General features: G+C 35.3%; 1 protein-coding gene across 21 annotated transcripts in view; it reads left to right on the top strand.

Annotated features, from left to right (window-relative positions):
- LOC105474624 (ryanodine receptor 2) overlaps window positions 1-22,298 on the top strand; it is a 786,480-nt gene that overhangs the window by 641,719 nt on the left and 122,463 nt on the right. For all 21 annotated transcript variants that reach the window (XM_071073921.1, XM_071073859.1, XM_071073912.1 and 18 more), the window contains 7 exons: window positions 7,878-7,938; window positions 9,149-9,387; window positions 10,924-11,005; window positions 14,108-14,238; window positions 18,234-18,554; window positions 19,815-20,055; window positions 20,440-20,527. In XM_071073921.1, coding sequence (XP_070930022.1) covers window positions 7,878-7,938; window positions 9,149-9,387; window positions 10,924-11,005; window positions 14,108-14,238; window positions 18,234-18,554; window positions 19,815-20,055; window positions 20,440-20,527 — 1,163 coding nt within the window. The remainder of the gene's footprint in view (window positions 1-7,877; window positions 7,939-9,148; window positions 9,388-10,923; window positions 11,006-14,107; window positions 14,239-18,233; window positions 18,555-19,814; window positions 20,056-20,439; window positions 20,528-22,298) is intronic.

The following is a 22,298-nucleotide window of genomic DNA, read 5'->3' as shown; positions in this document are numbered from 1 at the left end:
AATCAGAAGTGTTATAACTCAACTATTTACTTTTTGATTTATCGGCTATGCCAATGTGGATTTTTCCAAACAGAGAGATCCAGTAGCATATATGCAGTACTTGTTTGAATATGGTCATATTAATCTCTTTTTTCACTCTACCTTTATCATTTTCTTGCATCCTGGCAGGAAATACATTGATTATCAATGGGATTACAAGCGTGAGCCACCACGCCGGCCGAATCTTTAAGTCTTAAGCATTTAAGCTTCACATATTCCCAGTACTATCTTGTATTTCCTGTACTATCTTGATTTAAAGATTTTTTCGTGACCTAAACCTAAGAGTAAATTAAGACAGAATTGAAAGTTGAGGTTAACAAGAAAATACTTGAGTTTTGTGATGATCAGTGAAGGTAAGGATGTAGAAAGATACACGTTAACCTTGAATATGTCAGAAACTGGAGACAAGACAGGAGCATTAAAATAAATGAAGAGCAAAATACTTGTTCTAGTGGTAGTAATTGGGTGAGCAGAGTTTGATGGGTAATGAAATATTTATTCTAGGTTGGCTGCCATATTGTAATTATATCTCCAAACTTCACCTGTGGTTGAAATATTTTTCTGACATATGAAATGAGGATTCTTAAAACTTGGGCTTTTATATTTTTTGTTTATCTGTTATCTACTTTAAAATATTTCTTCTGCATTGAGGGACACTATTCAGGAATTAAGATAATAGTGTTTTTATGCCTCATCTATTATTTTTGAGGCATTTGAACCATTTTATTTTATGTTTAAAAAATTAAGGTTTTTAAAAAGGAAGACAAGCCATATTACCCACAGAATTCTGATGAATCAATTAGAATAATTTATGGAATGAAAAAGAAAGAAAATAGCATCTTGTTTAAATATAGACTTCCCTGTTTGAATTCTGAAAAGCTTGGTAGTGATTGTAAGTTGCTGCACATAACGAATTTTGGAAATCCAGGTAGGACATAAATAGGACATAGGCAGGTTGACAACTGATATCCTTATCATTGGCCATTTTCAAGGACCCAATGTTGACTAAAGAAATAGTGCTTTTATTCCCAGAGTTTCCCCTGACTTTTGCTACCTAGAAATTCTGATTACTATTTTCAAGGCAGTTAGAGGATACATCAGCCCTTCTATTACAGTCTGTTAGAATCTTTCAATCATTTTTAGAGGAAGCAGCATCTGATAACTAAGAGTCCAACAGTAATAGTGAGGGCGGCACAGGCAGTGCTTATCAGCACTCCTTAACAGCTTTCTTTTTACCTGTGAAAATAAATCGAATGCCTTAATGATATTCATTTTATGCATTCATTCAATAAACATGTATTGTATGTCTGCCATGTGAAAGGCATTCACTCAAGATGTGAGGATAGGAAAATGAAGATTTATTTCTCTTTCCACTCCGGAACCCAGACAATATGCAAACATCTTTCACTTGTACTATTGCAGGAGCATACTGACCATTCTCTCTGAGTCCCCTCCTGCCTCTCTCAACTGTGTTCCACGATGATCTTATCGAATCTTCTCATAACACGCTTCTCTGATCACACTCCTGCATATTCAGTGGCTTCCCGTGCCTTTAGGATAGAAAGCACATTTCTTAACCTAGCCACGTTAGTGTTTCACCCTCCATTCCCCATGGGCCACTCCATCCTCATGTCCCAGCCTAGTCTCTCCTGCTCCCTATGCTGCTTCAGCTTCCTTGGCCTTCTCTCCGCCTCTTGAATGTGTTACATTCCTTTCTGCCCAGGGTTTTTGCACATGCTGTAATTATCGCCTGACTAAAGGACCCTCACACATCACACTCATATCCTCAATCCTTCACACTCATAACAAACTATCCATCCTTCAAACTTCAATCCAAATATTACTCTCTCAGGAAAGGCTTCCCTGACCTCCCTGGTAGTACTCCCTTCTGCTGTTATAACAGTCTCTGGTGCCGTGTACTTTTCCTCCATATCACTGATGGTGTGCTTACCGGATTAACGTCTCACTCGCAAAAGCTCTCAGCTCTGTGAGGTCTTACTGTTGCATTCTCAGTGCCTGGCAGGGAGTCTGGCACACAGTGGATATTTTAGGAATATATGATGAATGAATGAATGAATGAATGAATGAATGAATGAATAAGCCAACCAGATCCGGCCTTCCAGAAGCCTACAGTCTAATAGAGAAGATAGATAAGTATGCAGACACTTATTATGAGATAAGTGCTAAGAACTTGGAAATTTTCTTACATTCACAAATGACACGGCTTTCTTTGTTTATTTTGCTTAAGAGATTATTAAGAAAAATGTGGTACCTAATTATCCTACAATTGGTGAGAATCATGTTTTGTTTTTGTTTTTTTCTCTTATTCCTTAAGAGGTCCATGGAAGTACTTAGGCCACTTACAGTGAAAAGAAAATAACACATAATTAATGACCCTTAAAATAATAAGATCATGAAACTCAACCAACAATGATCCTTTCAGTTCCAGGAACTATTTGAAAAGGCTGGCACAAAATATTTATCACTTATAGGCCAGTTTATTTCCAGTTTTCTGGTGCCTTTTTAACATCCTCGTGAGACATTGAATGACCTGGACAGTCCTCAGAGTTAGTGGAGAATTTCTGAATTAATGACATAGGTACATCTGGGAATATCTGATGTTATTACAAAAAGCCAGCATTTTGTAATACAAGGAGCATAGTATTGCAACACTTCTGGGTTGACCTAGAACCCGATATATAACATCATTAATGCAACTCCAATATTAGCTACAGGAGTATTAATCAAGATAAATATTATTATGTGTTTAACATGAAGCAGTAGCTGTTGTTAAAATATTCAGTTTTTTTCTAGGTGAGTATGCCTAACTTATACCAGTGCCTAAATCTTAATGTTATGTTTGGGAGAGTTTTAAAAGTAGATACTAAGTAAAGTAATAGAATGGATTCTATCAACTCTTATTTCTCCCTAATCAATAAATTAGTAGATTAAGTTCATGTTGATACTTCTAATATCTCTCCAAAAAACACTGATGTATTTATATGATGATTGCTGTCTTATCTCAGAAGTTATTATATTAGAAAATTAATATGTTTGTATTATCTCTAACAAGGCTCAGATTGTACTTGTGTTTGGTAGGACACATACAATAAAAGAAAAATTACTTAAAGTACTCGGAATCACTGGGGATAGAAGCCTATTTGAGGATTCAGTGTGCCATTAAGTTGAGAATGTAATAGTCCAATCATGCACATTGTGTAACTATTTTCTTATCCTTGTTCTTTGTAACTGGAGAATCACTGAGATGTTTCTCTAATTTAAAAATTCTGTAGGACTATGACAATATGCATGGCAAGAACAACTCTTCCCTAGATTTAACTTATTATGTATACTGTAAAAAATCCTACTTTTTAGAGAAGTTCAGAAATATTGCAATTAGATGCCTATAATGAAAGTAATAAAGTATACATAGTATTAGAGCAACATAGTATTAGAGCGATACAGATAATTCTTTCAGTTGAACATAGCACTATAGGACAATTTCCTGGCTTTGAAAAATGAGTAGACTATGTAGTTATTCAAAATGTATCCTCAGTTTGACTGAAACTCCTCACCAAATTAGGGAACCAATAATTTTACTCTGTTCAATATCACAGGCTTTAGAAATAACAAAGTCATTGACACTCTTCAATTTCTCTCTATTCTCTCATAATTGTGAGAGAAATTTATAAGTTCTGGCATAGTGGCATTTCACATTATTAATAAAGTTATGCCAAGATTGATCATTTCTTCGGAGAAAAGAATGTAATATTAGAAAAGTAGAGAAAAATAAAAAGTAGAATGACTGCTATCACTGTTTCCAGAAGAGAGAGAAGTCAACATTCTCTGAATTCTCAGTTTATCAGATTATAAGACAGAACTGCCATATATGTCAAATTTAACACTGAGAATTCCTGAGTTATAGAAACTTTATTTTAAAAAACAATGTGGGATTAATATGCAAAAATTATTTATATTTATATTATGTAATTTGTTGTTTTTATTATTTAGAGAGTCATATATGAGAGTTCTCATAATGTTTTTTAAAACCCAGTGTTGTCTCCATTGTTATTAGACTCAGGTGTAAGTTGTTATTTTAATTATGTACTTTTTATTTTTACATACACCTTAATGCACTGATATAAATACACAATCTTAAGGACAAAGAGGCAATCTGTCAGTGTTTCCCTAAGTGCTTAGAGGTGATGAGAGGTGTGTATCTGAGGACAAGGGAAATAGCTGGGTCCTTGGAATACTGTGAGTTGCAAAGTTATCAATCTTTTGGTTTTTACACCACCCAGAGCAATGAAGCAATTATGTAAACTTAAGTACATAAAAGTCTTGTTGCCACCTTAAAGTTTTATCATCTTAGAAAACTCTACTGGCCCTCCCTGTTCTTCCTTGGAACCATGATTGACATTTCTGATTATGGTGATCTGGATAGCTTTAAGAAGGACAATATTTCAGTCGTTATTTTATTGAAAAGCCTTACCACATGCTTTACCTCTTCAAGACTACTCATTATTTTAGGCTTCTTACATATGCTAATGGGATTGACGCTTTTGCCTGGTCTACAAATTAAAATATTGAAGACTCTACTTTTTCTACATTCTTAGAGTCCCTTTCCCATTTTCACATAGAGGTATTTCTATTTAAAGTTGTACTGCATCTAAAAGGAGCCTACCAAAATGTAAAAATGTGTGGAGTTTATAGTTTATTCCTTTAGCATCACAGAAATTTCATATTCCCAATACACAGTTTCAGTCAACCCACAGAATTTGTCTGGCTATTGGTGCTGTTTCCTACTCTTCTTACATCCCAAAGCCAGTCCACAAGTATCTTAAGGCCCTGCTGTATGTCACACACTATTCTAGGTGCAGAGAGCAAAGCAAACAAAAATCCCAGCCTCTCAAGCTTATATTAATAGAAGTTTAAAAGAGCCCCGGCCACCCCTTATGGGAAAGGGCACAGGAAAACTCAGTACCAAGTACAAACACTGCCAATCTATAATGACAGACAGCAGATTGGAAGGGACAGACAACTGGGTGTTTTAGGAAAAGTGAAGGACCTGCCTCTCTGATTTGGGGTTGATTAATAGTGGCACAGGACCCATACACATTGCACTGGATCTCTTCTTCCTCATGGGCCTCCTCTTTCCCATCGTCTGTACTGCATCTTTCTTATCTTCTCTGCCTCCAAACACTGGAGGCCCTGGGCCTTTTTTCTTCTATACTTATATTCGTGCTGGCTGGTTTCATTTAGACCCATGATGTTTAGAATTAAATGTATGTTTACAATGCCCAAGTGTATAGCTCTGGCTTAGATCTCTTACCTGCACTGAAGACTATTTTTTTTTCTTTTAATCAATTGCCTATTCTACATCTTTACCCGAATTACTAATAGGCCCATCACACTTAATATGCGCAAAGCAAGGGTTAGGACCGCCCCCGCCCCACCCATCCCTTTCCTCCCACAGTCTGCCTCTTCCTGTGTATACCATTCAATGGTGCCACCTTTCACCCAGTTACTTAGGCAGAAAACCTTAGAGTTATCCTTGACTGCTTTCCCACTCACCTCACATTCAATCCGTAAGTAAATCCTTCAAATATATATTCTCAAGTTCTTCACCACTGATATCCTATTCTGAATTCAGCATCATCAGTGAACTGATTCCGTTCCTGCAGTAGGTCCCTAATTGTCTTCCACTCTTGCTCTGCCAGAATTTCCCACATAGGGAATTCTTTGAAAATAGAAATCATATCATATCCCATCCTGCTCAGAACCTAAGAATGTCTTCCTACTGCACTGAAAATCCAAGGGCTCGCTCTAATGAAGCTCTAGAACCTGACATCTCCCACCTCATACTCTGCTTCTTTCCTCTTGCTCTGACCACCTTAGCCACTTGACCCTCCTTGCTTGGAACACCAGGTTCATTTTTGCCTCAGAGCCTTTGCATGTGCTCTTCCCTGTACCTGGGTCTCCTTCTCAGATACATGGATGGTTTGTTTCTTCATGTCATTCCAACCTCTGCTCAAATGCTGCCTCCAGGAAGGACTCGTGACCTCTTTCCCTGTTATTCTACCCAGTTTCTGATATTTTATATATATATGGAACAAATATATATATATATGGAACAAAAATATATATAAATGGAACAAATATATATATATGGAACAAATATATATATATTTGGAATATATATATTTGTAACAAATATGTAATGTACTTTATATTTTATATTGTACTATAGATGTCTAGAACCTGACATCTCCCACCTATATGTATATGTATGTACTTTATATTTTATATTTATATATAATATATATGTTATATATAATTTATTTATGTACTTATATATTATATGTTTATTATATATTTATATAATCTATTTTTATATATAACAAATATATTTTATACATGTATTTAACTGTGGCCTGCTATTGTGTTATATGCTGATATTTTGCTAAATATTTTGTTGTTGTTGTTGTTTGCTTACTGATTCATTATCTATATCCCCCTTTAAAATGCTAGTACCACGAGGACTATTTTGTTTATTACTGGAAATTTGAGAGTGCCTGGTTTTAATCTTTATTTGTTAAATGAATTAATCATCAAACGAATACATCTAAGGGTTCCAGGAGAAGGCCCAGAGCTGGCATCTACCAATGGACAGGGAAATAACAAATCCTACCTTTCTGCTCATTTTGTCTTCATTATTACCAGGAATTCTGAGACTTGAAGCACAAGATGAGGGAATATTTTTATAAAAACTCAGAATCTCAGTAATAAATAGCTTATTTTTTCTTATTTGTATCATATCACTAAACTGGTTTGCCTATGTTCTAATACAATTGTTAATTTCAGTGTGTACTTAGGTCATTCATTTTAGGTTACTTTTTTGTATAAATAATATAACATATACCAGTATTACAAAAACTTACATTCAAATATTCAAATAATATTTGTCAATCTCAACACCCAGGAGATGATTGTGTGTGTGTGTGTGTAAAATGAGGAACTGATCATGTCAAACTGTATTGTAAGTGGTCAAATTATTTTGTTACCTTGAATTCATCATTTTATTTGCTTTCTATATCACCATTACAAAGAAAAGTGTATGTAATGCTTTTATCACTCACATTTCTGTACTTCCTGGTAAAATATGCCAATCAAAATGAGTGAATTTTATATTACTTTCAAGAGGAGTTACTACCATCTCAAAATCTCATAGGAGTATTATTTAACTTCTTTAGCCTCTGATTTTTTTTTTTTTTTACATGATGGTTTGGTGCTTTTTGGTTTTTGCCAAAGACCAATAACATTCAAGGAAATTAATTTACCTTCATGCAATTGAATTCAGGCAAGTTAATTCATCTTAATGCAGTGGAATAAAATAAGAAAGCGGAAATACTTGGTGCAATTAAAATGGAATTAAAAATTTTAAACTTTAAGCCCACCTCATTTCATAAAGGATATGAGCTGACTTTAAAAGTTTGTAACCAATAAGACTGAAAAATCCAGTGAGATGGGAGGCAGAGAGGGTTATTGAAAACCTTGGTTAAAACTCTTTTAGCCTGGTGCAATGCTTTTGAATGCTTCTCGGGCATGTCAGCTATTTGATGAGACATGCTTTATTGCTTTTCTACTTACATTTGCATAACCACTTTTAAGCAGAAAAACTGCATGATTTCAAACTTGATTTTTACAAAATCTTTTAAATTAAGTTATTGCTGTTGAGTTGTGTCATTGACTAATTTTTCTAGCACAAATATTGGTAGAAAAGAAGAACATTGAGAAATTCTCAGGGCAATTTATACGGCATTTTGTTTCCTCTTCAGGCAATGATGCAACATCAATTGTCAACTGTCTTCATATTTTGGGTCAGACTCTGGATGCAAGGTAAATGGATACATTTTTACTTAAATAAATTACTATAATAATGATACATGTATATATTTAAGAATGTTAAGAAGGACCCAGAGTCTTGATTTCATTCTTTGGATTTGTAATGAAGTCTTTAGTGTAGGTGAAAAGAAAAGCTTTTCAAAATTAATACAATGGCAGCTTATTTTTATGATCGTATATAGATTATTATTTAATCTCAAGTAATTTCTGTAGCAGCTAGGACCATAAAGGAGGGTTGAATTGGTAATATATCATGCAGGAAAAAAATGGTAATCTGACAATTCTGGAGATCTTATTAGCTACCAGGCATGATATTTGTGCTTAACGTTCATAATAACATTTGGCTTTTTAGGAAACAGAGTTTTATTCTCATTTTACAGATGAATAAAGTGATGTTTAAGATTGCATACTAAGTGTGTAGGCAGACAAATTCCCATCTGTGTGCTTTCTACTCTGCCCTGTCAACTTCACCAGAAATCTAGCATGTTGACCAAATATAAAATCAATTCATTTAGCGCGATTGATTCAGCCTTTAAGCCATACATTTAGTTTATATCTAGGATAAATCTAAATAAAAGTTTATAAATGTCTCCTAAAGAGAACATTCCACAATACTCTTTGATTATCCATTCTTGTGTTTAAGATTTCATTTAAGATCTTTTCTATAATAAATGCAAAAAGGAGACACCATTACAGACCCTCACTTCCTACTAGAAATTGTGGCATTAGGGTATGAAGTTCAGCCTTCAGCGGCTTCTTTAGAAAAGACTTGATTGCTACACCTTAAAACACAAACATTCTGTATCATTTGTTGAGTTGGTTTAGCTGGCATGAAATGTTTTTTTCCTCTACCCATCGCCTCAGGAAACATTCCGTTTTGTTGGATTTGGGATTAACTATCCTCACTCAGAAACTGTGTTTTGTTAAATTGGAGGCCATTAATGACAAACATACAGCGTTAGCACAGACTTTTGCAGCAAGGTTTTCATAAATTGACTATGAAGGTATTTGGAAAAGATAATTTACAGAGCAGTGCTGCTGTAACTTCATGTTATTGAAAAAACTTGTTTTCGAGTTGATTTTAAAAGTTAGTTACCAGGTGGGTAGAGTAATGGAGAAATAAACATCATAGGAGAACCACATTTCATTTATATTTCATTTGTTCCTGTTGGAAGATACGAGTCCTCCTTTATTTACTTTCTAGGACAGTGATGAAGACTGGCCTGGAGAGTGTTAAAAGTGCACTCAGAGCTTTTCTGGACAATGCCGCGGAGGATCTGGAGAAGACCATGGAAAACCTCAAGCAGGGCCAGTTCACTCACACCCGAAACCAGCCCAAAGGGGTTACTCAGATTATCAATTACACCACAGTGGCCCTGCTTCCAATGCTGTCGTCATTATTTGAACATATTGGCCAGCATCAGTTCGGAGAAGACCTCATATGTATGTAAATTTATATCTTGGAGTTTTTTTAAAAAAAATCAAAATACCCTCTAGTACAATCAAAAACAGTAATAGCCACATCTGGATTACGAAAACAGTTTCCATGTTAAAATGCCTTTTTTATTGCAAAATGTTATAGGTTGACATTTGAGCGATAGACAGCATTCTTACAGAAATAGATCTCTGAATTACATGCACCCACAGAGAAGACCAGTAAGGTACTGGTTATAGAAAATGACTTCCACATTGTTGAAGTAAAGTTTCCAAACGATCACTATTTCCACATTTTGCCTCTTTTCACGTAAATGTTTTAATGCAGTTGGACCATATAACATGCAACATTAAATGTTTTCAAATTATTTCTGAGTCAGTGCAGATTGTTTCTCCAAGCTTGGCAACATAGTAATGTGAAGACTGTGTCTAAGTAATTGACAAAGTCTGTGTTTAAATAATTGTTCTTTTAGAATGTCTCAGTATCCTGTTTAGAGGTTTCTGACAGTTTTTAGGGAAGCTTTAATCCTCTGTTTGGGGCTGGCATTTGGTAGTTAATAAAAATATACACAGAATGCCCAAGATTATGTGGAAAAAATAGCACATGAGCTGCTTCAACTCCCCACTGTCCTGCTCAGGACATGAGCCTTTGTTGAGCAGCATCACCAACTCAGACTCATGCATTTTACATTCCTCAGTTGATGGGCACATCTGTGCAAAAACTGCTGTTACTTAGTGGATGCCACAACTACCAGTGGCAGAATGTTTATTTTAAATTTTGTTTTAAGAAAGCATGCTTAGTCTGGGCGCAGTGGCTCATGCCTGTATTCCCAGCACTTTGGGAGGCTGAGGTGGGTGGATCACCTGAGGTCAGGAGTTCGAGACCAGCCTGGCCAATATGGCAAAACCCTGTCTCTACTAAAAACACAAACTTAGCTGGGCATGATGGTGCGCACCTGTAATCCCAGCTACTCGGGAGGCTGAGACAAGAGAATCACTTGAACCCAGGAGGTGGAGGTTGCAGTGAGCCAATATTGCCACTGCACTCCAGCCTGGGTGACAGAGCAAGACTCTCTCTCTCTCTCAAAAAAAAAAAAAAAAGCATACTTAGATGTGCCTTTTGTTCAGTTATTTTTATTTGTATAAATGTATGGGTTACAAGGACAGTTGTCTGGACTTTTAGGGTATCCATCACCCAAATAATGAACGTTGTGCCCATTAAGTAATTTCTCATCATCCACCCCCTCCTGCCCCCTCACTCTTCTGAGTCTTGTCTATTATTCTCCTCTCTATGTCCATGTGTACACATGGTTTAGTACCCACTTATAAGTGAGGAATGTGATATTTGACTTTATGTGCCTGGCTTGTTTCACTTAAGATAACAACCCCCAGTTCCATCCATGTTGCTGCAAAAGACATGATTTCATTGTTTTTTATGGATGAATAGTATATAGCCTAAACTTAATAATATATAGCTTAAACTTTCTCAGGACAATGTATAAACAAGTGGGTTTTTCTTTCAAGTGAGATTCTCTTTTTCCTTAGTGGAAGATGTCCAGGTGTCTTGTTATAGAATTCTGACTAGCTTATATGCTTTGGGAACCAGCAAGAGTATTTATGTGGAGAGGTAAGAATTTTTAAAGTTTAATTTTGTATTAATTGCTGCTTCAAGTTTTATAACTCTTTATTTCAAGACTCTTCATTTCATAACCTGTTTCCAGGTTATAAACTAAACCGGATTGACCTATGAAATTCCTTGGAAGTAATTAGACAATCTTTAAACAAAATAAGAATTGATATAATAGAGGACAATGGAGTTATAAAAAGAAAGTAAAACACTAATGGTAAAGACTATACTTAATATGAAGTTTCAACTTAGAGTGTTTGAGTCTTATGAAAGCACCTGCTAGTACAGTTTCTCATTATATATCAGAAATTCAAAGTAAACATGAATATGAGCAGTTATTAAACTTAGTTTTATTTTCTCATGTTCTCAAGTTTCAGGACGGAGTGATTTGCAGTGTTAAATGATGTGAATAGGTAACATAAGAAAAGGTATCCCCGGTAAATTTAAAATAAAGAGATCACTGGTAACTTTAGTAAGAAATTTCTGTGAACCAGAGAAGAAAAACAGGGACTTTTTTTTAAAAGGCCAGAATAAATAAAAACATTTTCTGATAGAAGATTTAATTATGAATAGATATAAGGTCTCCCCAAATTAATCTGTAATTATAATACAATTTCAAACAGAAATTTGCTTTTTATCCAACTTCACAAAATCATTCAAAAGTTTATTTCAAAGAATAAACCCATGAGACTAGCCAATAGAATTTGCAGGGGAATAAAAGAGTAATGAACAGGTACTCATTTGGGCTACCAAATATTAAAACCTATAAAGCTACAATAATTAAAATGGGATGACAGTTGTACATAAAAATAGAAAATGAGATCAATGGAGAAACATAATTGAGTTTACTCTGAACATTTTAAATTTTTTACCTTCATCTTAAGTAAACTCAATTTTTCATATTATTTTATGGTTATGAACGATATTAAGTATAATTTATTGATATGTGACTTTATTTTTGACATGTTGGCTGTTTTCTGTTTTTCACTAATATATGTATAATGCTAGATCTATGTTCCTAGATTCCATTGTATTTTTATACTTATTTCCCTTAGCTATATTCTCAGAATTTAGAATTGTAGGTTAAAGGGTATGCCTGTATTACAGGATTACAGTACTCATTTCACTATGTTTTCAGAAAATTGATTCCATTTACATTCTCAAGTTTTAGAAGTGAATGCTAACTTCCTCACTTGTTCCTTACTCAGATTATCTTTTTTTCTTTTTCATGCTTGTGTATGTGATCATTAAAATATAGGATTCCTATTTATATTTTCAAATGCACTTTCCTGATTACTATCTACTTGCTATTTTTTTCATGTTTACCTTGCCATTTGTGTTTCTTTATTTTATGAATTAGCTTTTCTCATCTTGCATCTATTTTTCTATTAATGTATCGTCATGCTGATTTGTAATAATGCTTTTGTTTATTGAAATGATTAACCTCTTGCCTATTGTTTCTCCTGTTTTTGTGAGTTTTAGCATTTTTTTTACCTTTATAGTGTTTATATATTAAAACTGTATGCAGATAGCATTTTATGACATGGTAATGTTGAATTTTTATATAATCAAATTTTATGTAATTTTGACATAATCAAATCTATCAGTTATTTCATGTATGTTTCTTCCCCTTAGTTTTATGATTCCGATAAATTTAGACTACACATTTAGCAGTTAGAATTTCAAACATTTATTCTCCTAGACTTTACATGCTTCCAGTTCCTTATATTTAACTTTTTAATCCTATTGTTTGTGTCCTAAATATTTATTAAATGCCAGATGCTGGGATACAGAAATAAACAAGATACTTCTCTACTCTCATAGGTTTTATTTCTGGTGGAGGAAACCAAACCAAAACAGACAAGCAAACTGATAAATATTATAGTGGCGAGGGATAGTTTGTCCTATGAATAATCAGACAATTTACAGAACAAGGTAGTCAAGAATGTATCTTTTAGAAGGCGACTTTCGAAGCTTATAACTTTTCTCTATGCAACAGAAAATAGGTAGAAGCTATATCAGGTAGGTCTGTGTCTAGTAGCTTCTATTTCCTCAATGAAGAATGACTTGAGTCCTAAGCCAGACAATGGCTGAGAAAAGACATGTGGAAAGCTCGAGGAAAGCAGAGAATGTCTGGAACAATTATCTCTGAGATAAGAAGGGAATTTGCTAGAAATATATCTGAATTTTATTTCTCTTGGGTATTATGTAGGATTCAACTTAAAATTTTTAAAAATCATCAACCATGTGTAAAGTAATCATTTATTAAATATTTATTTTATTCCCTGATGTAAAATAAACCATCACATAGAGTAATATATTTACTGGATTACATTTAGAATTTCTATTCTGTTCTATTATTTGATTTTTTATGAATAAATCAGTATCATATAGCCTGAATTGTTAGTATTTTTTAAAAGTATTTTAATATCTGCTTTTTCAAACCCTCTAATTCCTTCTTACTGCTGTTGCTTTTGTTTTTGTCATTGTTGTTTTTGCGTATGTATTTATCTGGACAAAATTCGAGGTCATTTTTTTAGGTTCTGAACAATGTTTTGGTTTTTGGTGGCTTGGTTTTTAAGTCTTTTTTGTGCAATTAATTTTACAATTATAAAGTGATTGGGGAAAACAAAAAAAATAAAATTTCAAAGGTAAGGAAAAGACATTTTGATAAAAATAGATATTAGGAAAAGTTACAGTGGAACTTTTTCTAAAATATCTAAAAATCTAGATATTTTAACATAAGTCATCCAAAAGAAACATTGATATTTCTGGAATACCAACACAGATTATCAGAATCAGTCTGAGAATCACTAATTGAAACAGAATTTTAAAGTGAATTAATGAAATAAAAGGACTAGTCCAATCAGATATGAGGAAAAAAGTTGACAGATAATTTTTTGCTAATAGATAGTTTAGCTTTTTTTCAAATGATAAGGATATTGCTATTGAACGCACATGATGTTTAGCAATGCAGAAACTGGATTCGGAAGTTAATTCATAGGAATATTATTCCTTTTAGGTCAAACTTGCTAATTGTAATATGACTTTTTTAGTTACTCACTTGGAAGACATTAAAACATAAGCATTTTCTACTTACAGGCAACGTTCTGCATTAGGAGAATGTCTTGCTGCATTTGCTGGTGCCTTTCCTGTAGCATTTTTGGAAACTCATCTGGACAAACATAATATTTACTCCATCTACAATACCAAGTCTTCACGAGAAAGAGCAGGTAACACAGAAACATGTGCAGTGCTTTGAAATATGAAGCTAAAACTTGATATTTATCATATTGTCCGATAGTGATTTTTAATGAGCTGTTTCAGTTTACTATCTCCAATCTTGTTTGTTCTTAAATGTTATTGTTTGGTATTCTATGTTTTTGGGTACTATATTCAATTTCTCTAGTATTTCTGAAAGAAAATTCATTGGATTTCTTCTCAGTTAATGAGCCATAGACAAAACTCTTAAAAATAAGACAAAATAATAATCAAATATGGAAAAAATAGGTTGGTCTGATTTATGATTCAGTTATCTATTATAGTTTGTCAGCAAGGTGTATGCCATTTTTATTACTTAGATTTTATGAATTTATACCTTTAATTATTTCTTTTTCACCAGATATGTCTACCTTATTAGGATAATTTTATTCCATGTGATTTTTTAATAGTTGAAGCTTTTTTCATGAAAACATTTTAAAACATAAATCTGAGAGACACTTAATCAATGACTTTAAATCTGTACCTGGCCCAAGCTTATGTGTCCCTAAGATTTATGTTTCCCTATATAGATAAAGAGAATCTGTAGATCCTCATGATTCATGTTGCGTTTAGGAAAATCTGATTATTCACTGGGCAGATAGACCCATTTTCTCCACTGTCCCAGTTAAGAAAGCTTTTGAACCCTTGCTGATGATTTCAATGGTTGGACTTTGAGAAGTCATTTGAATTATTAACTAGGATTTGAATTGAGTTGGATATACAAATGATAAAGTATAAACTAGTTATTCTTCTAATCAGTACTTTCAAGCAATCAAAGCACAGTTCTCATAGCCTGAACACTACAAAAGTGATCTCTTATGGAACGTTTTTCCTGTTTAATGTCTTCTAAGTCTGGTAAAGTTTATTATATTTTAGTTGTTTTCCAATAGCCCTAAAGAGCTCTCACAGTTTGGGCAAGGATTGTTTGCTGTTCATAAATTCATACCTGTTTATTAGCTTATTTCTCTGTATAACTCATGTTTTTATGGGAGCTGCTGGTTATATTGATTTTATAGTGAATTTCATGAAGTAAGGAATCTTTTAATAATTCATGTAATCATTATTTGACTATTTTATAATTCTGACTTTATATAAAACATGAAGTTAAAGAAAAATACGTTGAATGTGCTTCGTAATATTTTTCCACATAATTTCCACAATATATTTGTAAGTAGTTAGTGAAAAATGGTTGTTTGAGCTCTTAATCTTCTGTGTAAACATATAAAGGTTGACTTATTGAGGCTTTTGATCAGTTCATATTTTTGCTATGAACCAATAATGAAGCAGATTTGTTATTTCATTACAGATAAGGAAATACACAAAGCAGATAATTTACCTGCTTACATTTCTGTAATATCATTTGCATAACAAAGTAAAGAAATTGAATGTAATGATTTCATTTTTCAGTCATTCAACATATACTTGTTTGTGATGTACACTGTGGTAGATGAGGGAGATACGATACAAAGATGAAGAAGACAATTTTTTTCCTCAGGGACTTTTTAGTGGCAGTCAAGGGAGAAAGATCAATAACATATGTGATAGAATTAAGAATAAAAAGCATTGGGGCCAGGGCACAATGGCTCACACCTATAATCCCAGCACTTTGGGAGGCCAAGGTGGGTGGATCACGAGGTCAGGAGTTCGAGACCAGCCTGGCCAACATAGTGAAACCCTGTCTCAACTAAAAATCAAAAATTATCCAGGCATGGTGCCAGGCCCCTATAATCCCAGCTACTTGGGAGGCTGAGGTAGGAGAATCGCTTTAACCCAGGAGGCAGAGGTTGCAGTGAACTGAGATCATGCCATTGCACTCAAGTCTGGGCAACAGAGCAATGCACTGTCTCAAAAATAATAATAATAATAAAAATAAAGAGTACTGGGGACAACAAAAAAGGCAGTTTTAGCCAGGAACACCTGGAAAGACTTCACAAAGCTGATACAAGATGAGTCTTGAGATTAGGAAGACTGAAACTCTGCTACATGAGGAGAAACTTCAAGCATTCTAACATGGTTGGAGATAGCATTCAGGAAAGTAAAGGGTGAAAGATGAGACAGTAATAGAAAGCTAGAAAGAGGGGAGGAAGGCTTTTTATGTCAGGTGAGGAGTGGGGACTGTACCAGTGGCAAATAGAATTCTTTTACTGGCTTTAAAAAGGTAAGATGAGCCGGGCGCAGTGGCTCACACCAGTAATCCCAGCACTTTGGGAGGCGGAGGCAGGCACCTGAGGTCAGGAGTTCGAGACCAGCCTGGCCAACATGGTGAAACCCCATCTGTACTAAAAATAAAAAAAGTAGTCGGGTGTGGTGGTGGGCACCTGTAATCCCAGCTACTCGGGAAGCTGAGCCGGGAGAATCTCTTGAACCCAGGAGGTGGAGGTTGCAATGAGCCAAGATAGTACCACTGTACTCCAGCCTGGGCAACAGAGCAGGGCTCTGTCTCAAAAAAAAAAAAAAAAAAAAAAAAAAGGTAAAATGAGTAGATTTGCATTTCAGAAATGTATCCTGACAACAGACAACAATAAGGAACATGAATAGCTATAAGTCAGCAATTAGAATAGGTGGTAATTCAAGAGCAAGGTGACTGAGCAGGCCCCTTGGACAGCGTGTATGTGTGTTGATTGTGAGAGCTCCTAGAGGGAGAGTCATCTCGTGTGGCAGATGAGGGAGCATCACAGCCTAGACGTTCTCCCAGGTTTTTTGCCTGGGTGACTGACTGGATAATGTCCCCACCAAGTTAGTGCATGCTCAAGATAGGCTGGAGAGAAAAGGAGAAGTTTAAATTTAGACCCATTGTGTTTTAGTTGCGGTTGAGACATCCAGGATGAGTCAGAACAATTTCTAAGAAACATGGCTTTAGAGATATTAGCTTATAGCAGAAAGAATGGCCAAAATTGTCTAGATGAACATGCAAACCAAAAACAAGAAGAGAATCAAAGATAGATTCCTAAAGATAATCAGCATTTAAAAGTTCAGCAAGGGCCAGGCGTGTGGTGGCTCACGCCTGTAATCCCAGCACTTTGAGAGGCCAAGGCAGGTGGATCACGAGGTCAGGAGTTCAAGACCAGCCTGACCAACATGGTGAAACCCTGTCTCCACTAAAAATACAAAAATTAACCGGGCACGGTGCTGCGTGCCTGTAATCCCAGCTACTCAGGAGGCTGAGGCAGGAGAATCGCTTGAACCGGCGAGGCAGAGGTTGCAGTGAGCCAAGATCGTGCCACCTCACTGCAGCCTGGCAACAGAGCGAGACTCCGTCTCAACAACAGCAACAACAACAACAACAAAGTTCAGCAAGGAGAAGAGAGTCAGTAAGGACACTGACAACGTTCAGAGGGAGCCAGAAAGGCTGGGCACATTGATGTTAAGAAAGAAGGGAGTTTTAGGAAAAGGGAATTTGGTCAGGGATATGCAATGCCACTGAACCGTTGGAAAGATGAGTTGTAAAGTGTGATTTTGCTGCGCAGTGAAAAGCAGCTTTGTTCCTGCAGATGGAGAGTGCCTGGAAAGCTAAGTAATCCGGGAAAGATTTGAGTATCTGCTGGGTAGGAGGTATTAGAGGCCTGAAAATACAGGCCTGAGCAAGGCATCGGGTATTCGGTGGAGCCATGAGTGGGGGACTTCAAAACGTCCTCAGAGACGGGGAAAGGAGGCCAGTGTGGAGCCAGTCATAAATGGCTTGTAGGTCGTGAGAGCAGCAAAGTGCAAGGAGGAAATATTTGATACTCTTGTTTGCTGTGAAGTAGGAGGAATGGCTGTTTTCTGGGAGTGTTGGTACAGTAGGAACTGGGATGAAACAGAAGCTTTGAAATAGCTACCTTGAAAAACAGGAGAAGGAGCCAGTTAAAGGCATGCCAGATCTTGCTAAGTTTTGAAGTCCAAAATGCAATAGTTGCCTGTGGAAATCTGCCATATCATCTCAGTACTTTCTTTGAATATAATCCATTTTTTATGTGTACTTCTCCAGCTCTCAGTTTGCCAACTAATGTGGAAGATGTTTGTCCAAATATACCGTCTTTGGAGAAACTCATGGAAGAAATCGTGGAATTAGCTGAGTCCGGCATTCGCTACACTCAAATGCCACATGTGATGGAAGTCATACTGCCCATGCTTTGCAGCTACATGTCTCGTTGGTGGGAGCATGGGCCTGAGAACAATCCAGAACGGGCCGAGATGTGCTGCACAGCCCTGAACTCAGAGCACATGAACACACTTCTAGGGAACATATTGAAAATCATATATAATAACTTGGGGATTGATGAGGGAGCCTGGATGAAGAGGCTAGCAGGTAAGAATCAGAAGAAGACATTGTACCCCTTCAATCTATTTTATTTCCAAAAGAATTTCAAATATATAAACTAGAATTTTCCCATCACAATTTTTATTAATATTTTCTTTACTCAAAAATAGCATTATTTGTCATGCTGTTGTTTAATGTAGATAAAAACAGGCGTTGGGTTTATTTTAAATAGTTACTACTTTTAAGTAAATATTTTTCTGACTTGTCAGTCTCTGTAAGATTAATCAGTAAACACAGCAGGAAAAACTAATGAGTCTATAGCCAGAGACAAAAATAAAACGTTCAACTTTTAGCAATCCACTTTTAGCCATCTGTGGCTAAACCAAAAAATGGGTAAACCAAAAAAATGTAGTCTAATATCTACAATTATTGCATTATTTATATTGAAAAGTTTAAAGCAATCTAAGTATCCAATAACTAGAATATGGCTAAATAAGTTATGTACATCTACATGCCAGAATATTATGTCATCTTTAAATGTTAAAGTTCCAACAATGTTTTATGCCCTGGAAATCCTCATATTATGAAGGGCAAAATGAAGAGGTTTTAAAACAATGAATTCAGAATGTTATGTGTGTAATATATATGTATATTAATGTATCTACTGATGAAAACTCCAGAGAAATGCAGCAATGACGTATTAATTTGGATAGATGATTATGGTTGACTTTAACTTTTCTCTTGTGTACTTTTCCCCTGTGCATATATGTCACCTTCAGGGAAAAAATAGTTTTAAAAAATGGCCTAATCAAGTTTAGAACTATTACTAATAACTATGGTTATTATTAAGTAAGAGAGCAGTGTTCCATGTAATCTAACTCTTCCATTGGGCCAAGGATGGGGATAGTTAAAATGAGATAACTGCATGTAGTCTCATGTAGTAATTATGTAGCAGAGCTTGTTCCTATTCTAAGGGTTAGGGGAAACTTTTCCATTTGGGGATTTTATTTATTGTGTGAAAATGATTTCCAAAATGACTGAAAATCTTTTTTTCCATTCTAAATTAGCTATCAATCTATTCTAAAAACAAGGAAGATCATTGAATTCAACTTAGTAATCATTTTTTTGTAATAGCAACTATGCAATTAGAGCTTGGACTAGAAAAATGGCTGAGGCATGAGCTGTACCCTTAAGGAAGTCATGTGCTGGAGAAGGAGGCTTTAATCATGTTGCAATTATAATTATAATCTCTCATCATTTTAATGAATGGTTATACAGAGCAGAATACTAATGTCTGTCTTTAAACAGTGTTTTCCCAGCCTATAATAAATAAAGTGAAACCTCAGCTCTTGAAAACTCATTTCTTGCCGTTAATGGAGAAACTCAAGAAAAAGGCAGCCATGGTGGTGTCTGAGGAAGACCACCTGAAAGCCGAGGCCAGGGGGGACATGTCAGAGGCTGAACTCCTCATCCTAGATGAGTTCACCACGCTGGCCAGAGATCTCTATGCCTTCTACCCTCTCTTGATTAGATTTGTGGACTATAACAGGTATGATCAAAAGTAATTTAGTAATTTCCCCAATTCAGTGATAACCTTTCTTGGCTCACATGTCCTTCTTGAATCACTTCATTCACTATTTGGCCATGAGCTTGTTGGTAATGATAACATAATTAATTGTTTATAGGTAAGTTAATTTTCGGCTTAAAATTAAAACGCCTTAAAATCAAAGTTGGTCATTTCATTCTGATTTGGCATGTAAAAGTTAACAGTTTGACAGTTATGATGTTTAAATTTTTTTTTTAATGTTACAGCTCTATGCTGAAACCACCATGAGCTCTGTGGTCAGTACATTTAACTTTAGGAGGGTGATTTTTTTTTTTAATTAACTTTAAGGAGTAGCTGTGAAACCGCTTTATTTATTATGTGATCCAGGGCAAAGTGGCTGAAGGAGCCTAACCCGGAAGCAGAGGAGCTCTTCCGCATGGTGGCAGAAGTGTTTATCTACTGGTCGAAATCCCATGTGAGTGTGAAAACATTGACAGATCACGCCTACTGTTTGGTAGGCACCTGCCTACTTGCCTCCTAGGTTTCATGTAACAGTTGAGGAGAGAGGATAGGTTCCCCTGAGGAGTTTGAGGGAATATAAACCCTCTTTTGAGTTTTGCAATTTATCTTCTTAAAAAAAAATCACAGGAATTTTTAATTGCACTCCATAAACATATTTTAAATTTGCCCCTAAATTTTAGACTAATATTGACGTTACATTAAGATGTACTATTTTTACTATTTAGCTTTCCCTATCTCTTGGCATTCTGTTCTCTTAATATGCAGTACTCAGTTTGAGATGTGCTTAAATAGACTAGCGATTTCCAACAATAACACACACTCATATTACTTGTAAAGGTACTGCTTCCATAAATTTGTTTTATCTTCACACACTTTACATCTACAGGAATTTAGTTTGGCTCACATTTTAGAATCTGTTGGCTTTTAAAATAAAGCTTCTTTCTACTGACAATCCTGTTGATAGAATTTCTAAAGGACATATTTGGTGAATTTTCACTATTTTGTATAGTGCAAGTGGAACTATACATTTTTAAATCTGGAAAAGATTTTAATCATAAGAATTGTATAATATTCTATCATAAGAATTGTGTAGTATTCTACCATTTATTTTCAGTAACTAGCAGAATATAGGTAATTCAGCATTGATGATTATCCTGAATTATTTTAAAAGTTTAGAATTTTTATATCTATTGTAATTCTATGTCACTCTGTAAATGGGAGACAGAAAATAAAAATAAAAATTTCAACCTCAGTTTTATCATCTGAGTTATCTTACCAGTTTACTTCATCAGACTGTAAAATATTATGTGTTCAAATCAAATTACTTTGAACACATTATTTTTAAATAAAGTATTCACATTTAATATTTGGGATAATAAATATTATTTATTGCCTATATCTGAGGAGTCTGTCAAACTTAATAGGAAACTTTATATAAAAACATACATAAAAACAATCACTCAGAAAGGATATATGAAATAATGATTTCTTAACATGCAAATTTGTATCTTCACAAGGATACAAATTTATTTATCCTGTGTAACTCACGTTTGGGGGATGCAATAGGTCATCCAAGGTATTATGAAGGAAAATTCAAAATCCACTCTAAAAAGATAAATAGATTAGATATGTAGATAGACAGACAGACTGATAGATAGATAGATAGATATGCATGCCCAGTGACAGGTGGGAACATTGCTTGACTTCAGGAGTTTGAGGCTACAGTGCCCTATCATTGCAAGCTGCATCCCAGCCTGGGTGACAGAGCCAGACCCTGTCCCTAAATACATACATGAATGAATGAATAAATAAATAAATTCCAGAAGAAATCAGTCCATTTTGAGTTGCCAAAGAACAAAGATGAATTTTTGCTTTTTGCCTCTTGTTTTTCCTGTTGGGTTACTTCACCTAGAATGCCTAATGGGAAAATAGGGGGATACCAGGAAAAAATTACTAAAAACTGCGTATTTTTGCGGGGCGCAGTGGCTCATGCCTGTAATGCCAGCACTTTGGGAGGCCGGGGCAGGCGGATCACGAGGTCAGGAAATTGAGACCATCCTGGTTAACACGGTGAAACCCCGTCTCTACTAAAAATACAAAAATTAGCCGGGCGTGGCAGCGTGCGCCTGTAATCCCAGCTGCTGGGGAGGCTAAGGCAGGAGAATGGTGTGAACCTGGGAGGCGGAGCTTGCGGTGAGCCAAGACTGCGCCACTGCACTCCAGCC

This window comes from Macaca nemestrina, chromosome 1 (assembly GCF_043159975.1).
Source record: "Macaca nemestrina isolate mMacNem1 chromosome 1, mMacNem.hap1, whole genome shotgun sequence".
In the NCBI taxonomy this organism is placed as follows: domain Eukaryota; kingdom Metazoa; phylum Chordata; class Mammalia; order Primates; family Cercopithecidae; genus Macaca; species Macaca nemestrina.
Note: the sequence above shows the minus strand (reverse complement) of the source record. Positions and strands in the feature narration are given on the sequence as shown.